The sequence below is a fragment of the Aedes albopictus genome, chromosome 2 (genome assembly GCF_035046485.1).
Source record: "Aedes albopictus strain Foshan chromosome 2, AalbF5, whole genome shotgun sequence".
Lineage (NCBI taxonomy): Eukaryota > Metazoa > Arthropoda > Insecta > Diptera > Culicidae > Aedes > Aedes albopictus.
In genome coordinates this window covers 261981713-261991776 of record NC_085137.1, presented here as the reverse complement: position 1 = coordinate 261991776, position 10064 = coordinate 261981713, and the positions used below count along the sequence as shown (strand labels likewise).

Genomic DNA, 10064 nt, shown 5'->3' with positions numbered 1-10064 from the left:
GAGTCGTGAGTGTTACATGCTAATTGACCAATTTACCTTTTGAATTCTTGAAATTAGTTATTTATGCAACAAGTTAGATGAATACGAAAAGTCCTGAAAAAATCGAGTTTTTCAACGAGTGTCATACAACAATTTTTGCAATTGGGTTGTTTAGTGAATAAAATATTGCTACTTTCTATATTCTAATCGAAAGAGCTCATTTTTCTGAGTATAACGTGATTTTATTGCGATCGAATGTCTTTGTTTTGATAAATAAATTAAAAAAAAAAACAAATTTAATTTTTGTGGATAGAATGACAGTTCATTTGATAAAGTGACAGTTCGCCTCGAACAAAACATTTTAACCATACAAAATTTAAATGTATTTTAAAAATAGTTCCCGGCCACCAAAATTTATGGAATTTTGGATTTCAACTATTTTTTTGGACGGAGAATCTGATTATGAAATAATCTGAATACCCCTAAAAAACCCAATTATAAAAAAAATACCCTTGAGTACGATAATTTACACATGTCTCAAGGGAGAAACCACGTGCAAGCATCCATAAGGGCTGTTTGCAGTTCAGAAGGAATTTCTCGGCCTATCTTGTTGCATGGGAAATTCCTTGCCTGAATCGCCCATGAAACCGTTTTTCTTCCATCGCAGTACGCAGTTGAAAAGAAATGACAATTCAAATGGCCGTCACCGTAGAAAGTTTCTGCCAGGAATCGCTCAAGAAGTTTCTTGAGCGATTCCTTTTCTGCCGTAATTCTGCAAAGTGACGTAAGCGCCATTCAAAATGTCGATATTTCTTGATACATTATATATTATATCTGGTGTAAAAATAACACTGGGGGCTGTTCATAAACTACGTAGACCAAAATTTGGCCATCTCAGACCCCCCTCCCCCCTTGTAGACTTTTGTCCTTACAAAAAATTTGAAATTTGTATGGAGCGTAGACAGTAGAATAACTAGCCACAGAAGTTCAATGCCGCAACTGTTCGTGTGACTAACATCTAGTTTGCCACGCCCTTACAGCGTCAGCAGCGGTACTAGAAGTGTCAAGTTAATTTTGTTTACCAAAACATAAGGTCCTCTACATGAAGGACATATAAAAATAGGTTATTATTGCAATTAAAATTATTAAAATAATTGATTAAGAAAAGTGACTACAGCGCCAGTGGAGTTCTAGTGTATTTCTATTGCGTAGACTTTGGCCAGACCCCCCTCCCCCCAAAAAGTCTACGTGGTTTATGAACGGCCCCCTGTGGTATGCCTGTTGTATTAGAATGCAAGATCTAGTCGTATTCTATCATCTTTGGAAAGAAACTTAGAGTATGAGCAAGAGTTTTATGCAATATAACCAAAAAATGGGCAAAAACTATCAATGTCGCTTACGTCACTTTGCAGAATTACGGCAGTTTTGAACTCGAAACTACGTTATACCCTAGGATGTTATACCCATAAACCTTCTTTTCAATCAGGTAGGTTGTATGTTGTGTTCCTAGGTAAGTATCACAAGTAATCGGAGTTGCGTCAAAGACGATCGTTGTTTGCTATTGCTGCCACTGCACATTGGGCAACATCAAGCCCAAAGGTGGAAAAAACTAATAACTTTCTTAATACAAGACCCTATGTGACCAGCGATGGCTTATTTGAAAGCAAATTTTCTCAAGAATTGGTTGGTGAATGATTCATGTACGGGCAACTACTCTGATGCGAGTTATAGAGCCCGTTTTACCCCAGTTCTCCCTATTTTTTTATCTATGTATTAACGAGATTTTTAGCCCTAGGCTAGTTCATCTCGGGACCCACGCTTTACTTCCCTTCCGAAGGAAGAACCCACATTTTGTGAGTTTGTCGGGAGTGGGATTCGATCCCAGGTCCTCGGCGTGATAGTCAAGTGTTCTAACCATCACACCAGGTCCGCTCCACACCCCTAAAATTTGAGAATTTCTGTTATTTTACGGCATTTGTTATGATTTTAATGATTTTTTCGCTGGGATACCATCGCCCTAACTCTATATTGAGTAACGTTACATACAAAAAGTCATTACAATATTGGAATTTTATGGTATTGTGAGGTCAATTAGGCAATGGTATATTTTCAAGGCAAAAAATCATTTTTTATTTTTATTAATGACTAGCTGTCCCGGCAAACGTCGTATTGCCTGCCTACTATGTTTTGTGACATTCAGTTCTGGGGAAAATGGCCCGGAAAATGGAATTTCAAATTTCCCCGATTTCGTTGCTTTCCCGCTTGATTTTCCTGAATATTTTTTCGTACAAACACGTCGGAGCCCTGTACGAATGCAATGGTGGAAGAATTTTGTGAATCCGTTAGCCCGTTTCCGAGCCTATTCGTGACATACAAACACTATTCCATTTTTATTTATATATATTTAGATAGATTTTTTACGTGACAATAACTAAATCGAATTACACATGTATTATTTCTGAAGAAACCATTTTTGGCGAGTTTGATCTCAAAGTATTGGTAATATTTGAGTTTTCACGCATACAAATATGAGTAGTTCTCATCCTAATACCACCGATTCTAAACATTTCCAAGCAATGAGCCATTGCTTATATACCGTCTACCCCCGTTGGTTTGAACGACACCTCATGCAAACCAACGCAACGGGGTTAATTTTTAATTTGAACTTCTAGTAACCCTGTGGGCATCTAAAAACACACTGATGGTAACCCTTTTTGCTGTTTTGTTTTGATACTGCGTTCCGTTTCACCCCGTTCCATGGGCAGAATGACGTCTGAACCATTTTTAGTTTGAACGATATGCAGATTAGCGGGGGTCAAATTAAAAAGTGTTCAGATTAGATGCGGTCAAACCAACGAGGGTAGACGGTAAAGGCAGTTCTTTCAAGCTCTGTAATTTCATTAGGAGGTTGTATTTTAACACAATAATTTATTTTCCATCCTCCGATTACCTGGGAGTAAATATATCGTCATGAAGAGTAAGAAAGCGGGTTTCTTGTTGATGGGAGTGTCTTAAATACCTTAATACGTAATCTATCTCAATAGTAGTTCAAATTAAACCTATTATGTTTGGGTAATAGAAATAAGAGATTACAAAGGGGAGCTCAACTAGACAAACGAAATACCAACCGGGCTAATTCGTGCTGCTTTGAACACGTTCCAGTTTAGATAATCTAAACACGTTCCCTACCTTAAAAATAAAAACCACTAGATTTTTAAATATTCTATATATTTGATTCATTTTGATTGTTTAAACCTGCATGAACGTGAAATTATACTACAATATCTGGATAAAATTAAATCAATACTTTTAGTGACCAGTAAAATTTTTCATCTACCCTGTGAGTAACGTAAAATGGCTGCTCGTCGATATATATTTATACTATTGTTACATGACAAATAACATTCGTTATAGATTGTTATTAGAGTAATATTTAAATGCGTTACTTTCTATGGAATCAACTGCGATGAATACCTCACAATACGTAAAGTTGGATGTATTTTTTTCTACAATAAATCTTTGGTGGTAAAAAATAACACTGGATAAAACTTAAATCAAAAATCATTATCGGCTGTCCAAATACTTAAAACTTTTTGTGTAATATACATTAAAATGCTGTAAATCTATCTAAACCTCCCTTCAAGGTGTACTAGTAAGTCTAATAAAAATCTTCATCATAAAAGATAAAGCAAACGGTGAATCTCAGGCGGTTACTGATATAAATTTACTCCTTGTTGAAGTAATAGAGCTGATAAATTTGACATGATTGCATGAATTACGAACAGCCCTAAACTTTATGACTATGGCGAATGGAAAATATGCTTCTGTGCCCTACACAAGATTCGCAAATGAGATTAAATAACTTAAAACTTTAAAAGTCGCTATTTGGATTTTTTCAGCAGAAGTGGAAGTCCAGTTTTCGTTTTTGATTTTGAAACCAAAATGGTTGCTGTTTTGGGTTGTTGTTGCTGCTGTTGTTGTTCATTGGAACCAATAGTTGCTTGTTTCTGTGCGGTCAGCGGAGTGAGATCTTCCGTCGTGGTGGCCCTTTTAACGGAATTAAATTTCTCCAAATTGGTTTTGCTGAGGGTGTTAGTACTGCCGCCACTCACGTTGTATTGAATGAGTTTGCTTTCATCAGACTGGTTTAGTTTGGCGGTAATCAGAACGATGCCGGAGTTAGCTCGATTAGGAATTACAGTTTTTGGTGCATTTGCTAAATACCGTTTTTGTGCATCAGTTGTACTGCTTTCAACTGGTTGTTGGTATGCATTAGTAAGTGTGCTACAGTTAGCGAGTAGAGTATATGGTTTGTAGTCTATTTTACGGTCAACCTCGTCGTTGTTGTTGGCGGTAACATCATTGTTGAAGGGTTTTATCAAATTGCCGTCTTTTTGGCAATCCTCGTGAACATTCTTGACATCTGTGAACTTCTTGGTTTGCATATTTTTCTCATATAATTCTCAAGTGGTTTTGTGATGAGTTTGGATGACTTTTTCCATTTCTTTTTGAAGACCGTTCAGTTCAGTTATGTGTACAGAGAATTGACTACACAGTGTTGTAAGCTGTTTGACCTGTAGATATAGTTAATCGTTACTGGAATATTTACAAAGTTTGACATACTCAAGAATCCATCGTAAGTGCTACCACCCCTCAGCTACAACCCTGATGCCGTTATACGAAGCCGTCATCTGTCACTGCGCTTGGCGCGAGAAAAAGAGTTTTTGTCTACGATTGAAGAACTGTACAAGTTAGAAAATAAAGTTCTGTAGATTTTCATTATTTCAAATGTAAAATAAGTGTTTTTATTACTGAAAACACAACATATTTGGCGACGAGAAGTGTCTCTGACGAGTCGTTATAGTGAACCGCGAGGAAAATGTTATCCGACGGAGAAACGGAGGAATTTGCGGGGCTCCCAGAAGTTCCCAATCAGCAGCTGCTAAGGCAAATGGCGGAGCAGAACACTAAGCTTTTGCTTTTGCTGGAGCGCCTTTCCAGTCAGCAGGCACCCCAAGCAGCCAATCAGAAACGGAGCGCGGACCAAATTGTCGAATCACTGTCATCGGCAATTAAGGAATTCCATTATGATCCGGCAGCCGGACTAACATTCGATCGGTGGTTCAACAAGTATGAGGATCTCTTCAGAGCGGACGGTAGGGAGTTAGACGACGCTGCGAAAATTCGGTTGCTGCTGCGCAGTTTGAGTGTACCAGTTCACGAAAAGTTCACCAACTATCTCCTACCGCAACATCCACGCGAATTAACCTTCGACCAGGTTGTGCAGAAGCTGAAGGTCATCTTCGGCCAGCAAAAGTCACTCTTTAGCAAGCGTTATGATTGCCTTCGGGTGGTCAAGAGTGATGCCGATGATTACGTCACATACGCCGGAATCGTAAACCGACAGTGCGAGGAGTTTGATTTGGCGAATCTCACCATCGACCAATTTAAAGCTCTGATCTTCATCTGTGGAATGCAGTCTTCGAAAGAGGCAGAAGTCAGAACACGCCTGCTATCGAAGTTGGAATCGGAAGCCGGAAGGGAGATCAACCTCGAAGTGCTAATCACGGAATGCCAGCGATTATCGAACCTGAAACACGATACAGCGCTGGTGGAAAAGCAAGTCAGTTCCAGTGTGCATGCGATTCAACACCACAAGCAGCAGCATCAGTCCGTCAAGCCTTCAAAATCCGGCTCGACAAGTGCAACAGTTCCGCCAGCTCCACGCTCACCCTGCTGGCAGTGCGGGGCAATGCATTTTGTCAAAGACTGCTCCTACTCCAAACACGTCTGTAAACAGTGCAACAGGCAGGGGCACAAAGAAGGCTACTGCAGTTGCTTCAGCCGAACTGTCAACAAGGCGGATGACAACAAACAGCCACCTCAGCAGCAACAACACAGCAAGAAAAACAAGAAGAAGCACAGCCAAGCAAACAGAATCCATTCAGTGAATCAAGTCAGCAGCGAGCGGAAGTACGTGACAACCCGTATCAACGGTCACACAGTGAAACTGCAACTTGACTGCGGCTCGGATATAACCATCATCACCGAGCAAATCTGGATGAAATGCGGATCGCCTACGCTTTCGGAGACGGAACATCGGGCCAACACAGCGTCCGGTGAGAAGCTACCCTTGCTGGGGGAATTTGCTTGCAGCATGCAGATCGGCGAACAACAACAACACGGAACCTGCTACGTCACGTCAGTCAAGGGTCTGAACTTGCTCGGTCTGGACTTCATGAACGCTTTCGAGGTCTGGAAGAGGCCGTTGGCAGCCATCTGTAACCAGGTAAATTGTTCCAATTCATTCAAATCAGACGACTGGTACCTCACCCAGTTTCCCGAAGTTTTCAGAGACTCCCTCGGACACTGCACGAAAACGAAGGTGAAGCTGTATCTGAAACCCGGTGCGCAACCGGTGTTCAGGCCGAAACGACCGGTGCCTTTCCACGCGATTCCGAAGGTCGACGAGGAACTTGACCGACTGCAGCGGCTGGACATTATCGAACCGGTGGATTATTCTGACTGGGCAGCTCCAATTGTCTCGGTCCAGAAGCCAGGTGGAAAAGTCAGAGTCTGCGCCGATTACTCCACAGGGCTGAACGCGGCAATCGAATCGCATCATTTTCCACTACCGACGCCCGAAGACATCTTTTCAAAACTCTCGGGAAGCAAAGTGTTCAGTATAATAGATTTGTCTGACGCGTACCTTCAAGTCGAGGTCGATGACGAATCGAAACGAATGCTCACCATCAACACCCATCGTGGGCTGTATCAGTTCAACCGCCTGCCACCTGGGGTTAAATCGGCCCCCGGAGCGTTCCAGCAATTAATGAGCAAAATGATCGCAGGACTCGAGGGTGTGGAAAATTTCCTGGACGATTTCTTGATCCACAGCGAAACTCGGGAGCAACACAACCTTATTTTGAAGAAGCTGTTCGCTCGCATCCAGGAGTACGGATTCCATCTGCGTCCGGAAAAGTGCAGTTTCTACAAGGAGGAGATTGGCTACATTGGCTTCATCATCAATGCCGACGGTATCAAGCCAGATCCCGAGAAGGTTGCTGCCATAGCGAAAATGCCACCACCAACAGATGTTAGCGAACTCCGATCATTCCTCGGAGCGGCAAACTTCTATGGCAAATTCATCCCGGAAATACATCGAATCCGACAGCCGTTGGATGAGCTTCTGAAAAAGGATAGGAAGTTCGTGTGGAGTAGCCAGTGTCAGAATGCGTTCGACAGCATCAAAAGCGTATTGCAATCAGACTTGTTGCTTACGCACTACAACCCGAACCTTGAACTCATCGTTGCGGGTGATGCTTCAAAATCGGGAATCGGGGCGGTCATAATGCATCGATTTCCGGATGGCCGCATCAAAGCTATTGCACACGCAGCGAAAACGCTTACCGCCACCGAACAGAGGTACAGTCAGGTGGAAAAAGAAGCGTTGGCGTTAGTTTTTGCGGTGACGAAGTTTCGACGGATGCTGCTAGGACGGAAATTTACGCTGCAGACAGACCACCAACCATTACTCAAGGTGTTCGGATCCAAGAAAGGTGTACCGCTACACACCGCGAATCGCCTCCAGCGCTGGGCGTTATCGCTGCTCGGATTCGACTTCAACGTGGAGTATATCGCTACGGACAACTTTGGGTATGCCGACGTCCTGTCTCGGTTGATAAGCAACCACCAGAAACCAGAGGAAGAGTACGTCATTGCTACTGTCAATCTGGAAGATGACGTCAGCGCAAGTCTGGAAGAATGCTTCACATCGCTACCAGTGAACTTCAAGATGGTGAGAGCTGCAACGAAGAAAGACTCCCTACTACAACAGGTCATACAGTACGTCGACAGCAGTTGGCCGAACAGTAGCAGGATTGCAGATCGGAATTTGAAAACTTTCTATTCCCGACGCGAGTCTTTGTCCGTGGTCAATGAATGCGTCATGATGAACGACCGGGTGGTGATTCCTGAATGCTACCAACAACGTGTTCTGAAACAGCTACACAGTGGCCACCAAGGCATCGAACGGACGAAGGCCGTTGCTCGCAGTGCGGTCTACTGGGCAAACATCGATGACGACATCGAAGCTCTAATTCGTCAGTGTTCCGTTTGTGCCAGTACTGCAAAATCTCCACCACACCATCAACCGCAACCATGGCCCCGAGCGGACGGTCCGTGGAAAAGGATTCACCTGGACTATGCAGGCCCACTTGACGGAATGTACTACCTAGTAATAGTGGATTCATACTCGAAATGGCCTGAAATTTTCCAGACTGGACATACAACTGCAGCCGTTACAATCAGATTTCTTCAGGAAACCTTCGCTCGATTTGGTATCCCGGAGACTATTGTCACAGACAACGGGACGCAGTTCTGTAGCGGTGAATTCAAGAAGATGTGTGAACAGTTGGGAATCGTGCATATTCGTACTGCGCCATATCACCCACAGTCGAATGGCCAGGCCGAACGCTTTGTCGACACCCTGAAACGATCGCTTCGCAAAATTGTCGAAGGGGAAGAAGTTCCATCTGTCGAGGCACTCCAGAAATTTCTGCACGTGTACCGCTCAACCCCCAGTGCCGCACTTGCAGGGAAATCACCGTCAGAAGAAATGTTGGGTCGGCCCATGCGTACAACACTGGATCTCTTGCGTCCGTCAACGTTCAACAGTAAGTCCGATCAGCATCATCCGAAGTTTACAGTTGGCTCTACAGTCTACGCCAAGATATACCAGAATGCGGATAAGTGGAAATGGTCTCCCGGAACTGTCATTGAGGCTATTGGAGGAGTCAATTTCAATGTTTTGCTCGATCAACAATCAGGTCGCAGGAAGCTTATTCGATCACACGTAAACCAGCTTAGACCACGATGCACCGGCACTATCGAATCATCATCAGTTCCAACGCCGCTAGAAATTCTAGTGGATGATTTCGACCTCCGGAAGCAACCTCCAGTTCAGCAGATGCCTTCACCAAATAGTACACCCACGAGAGTTCTGGAACCAGTTGATGCCAGCCATTATCAAGACGACAGTGCAGACAACGAAGAATTCTTCGATACGAGTTCGACGATCCCAAATCAACCAACGACTCGCTTATCACCGGTCAAGTCTCCCAGGCCTGCCAGAGTAAGCCGTCTTCCAAAACGTCTGGAAGATTACGTCGTCGGTTAGGAATTAAAGGGGGAGATGCTACCACCCCTCAGCTACAACCCTGATGCCGTTATACGAAGCCGTCATCTGTCACTGCGCTTGGCGCGAGAAAAAGAGTTTTTGTCTACGATTGAAGAACTGTACAAGTTAGAAAATAAAGTTCTGTAGATTTTCATTATTTCAAATGTAAAATAAGTGTTTTTATTACTGAAAACACAACAGTAAGTAAGCGAATGAAATCATCAAGCAAAGCTTCTACATGTTGCGTTTATTGAAGGTCGACTGCTGTCTATAGAGGTATTCAGTTCAAAGTTGGATTATCCCGACTGTTTGTGAAACTGTTCAGAACAGTCGTCGAATATCGAGGAGATTCTCGATGTATTCTACAGAAACCAATTAATCAGCCAATTTGTTCAAGCACATCATTATTTCAAACCTATAGGTCTTCAGAATAACAAACATTAGCAATTATCCTGGAAATAATTAAACCTGCAGTTATTAAACCTTACTTTAGAACATTTAAAACATTTATTGCGGAAAAAACATTTTCATAAATTTGTTAAGAGATAAACATTGCATCTGAACACCCCCCGACTTCCGCGCCAAAAAGCTGGCGGCTTGGCTGCCGGCAACAGCTGATCAGGGCGACCGGTACGCTATCCTTGTTCCACCAATTGAAGGTTTCTGAAAACGTGTTTGCGCGCGAAATCATTCTCGCTCATTTCTGCTGTCAAATCCGTCACCGACTGTTTCACCGACCGTTTGGAACGGCGACTGTTTCGAACGGTCGTGAACAGTTTGGAACTGGACGGTCAATAATCACGTTCAAATGTATGCGTGCCTTTTTTGTAGATGTAGTTGTGAAAGTGCGAAAATATTTGCACTCTTACCCCGGACGTTAGTTTTATCCCCAAGTAACCACAAGCAT

The 10064-nt window shown here is 43.0% G+C and overlaps 1 protein-coding gene across 2 annotated transcripts in view; it reads right to left on the bottom strand.

Annotated features, from left to right (window-relative positions):
- Positions 1–2887: 2887 nt before the first annotated feature.
- LOC115254166 (homer protein homolog 2) overlaps positions 2888–10064 on the bottom strand; it is a 31326-nt gene continuing 24149 nt past the window's right edge. For both annotated transcript variants that reach the window (XM_029872355.2, XM_062851649.1), the window contains exon 8: positions 2888–4553. In XM_029872355.2, the coding sequence (XP_029728215.2) occupies positions 4443–4553 (111 nt within the window). In that variant the 3' untranslated portion in view covers positions 2888–4442. The remainder of the gene's footprint in view (positions 4554–10064) is intronic.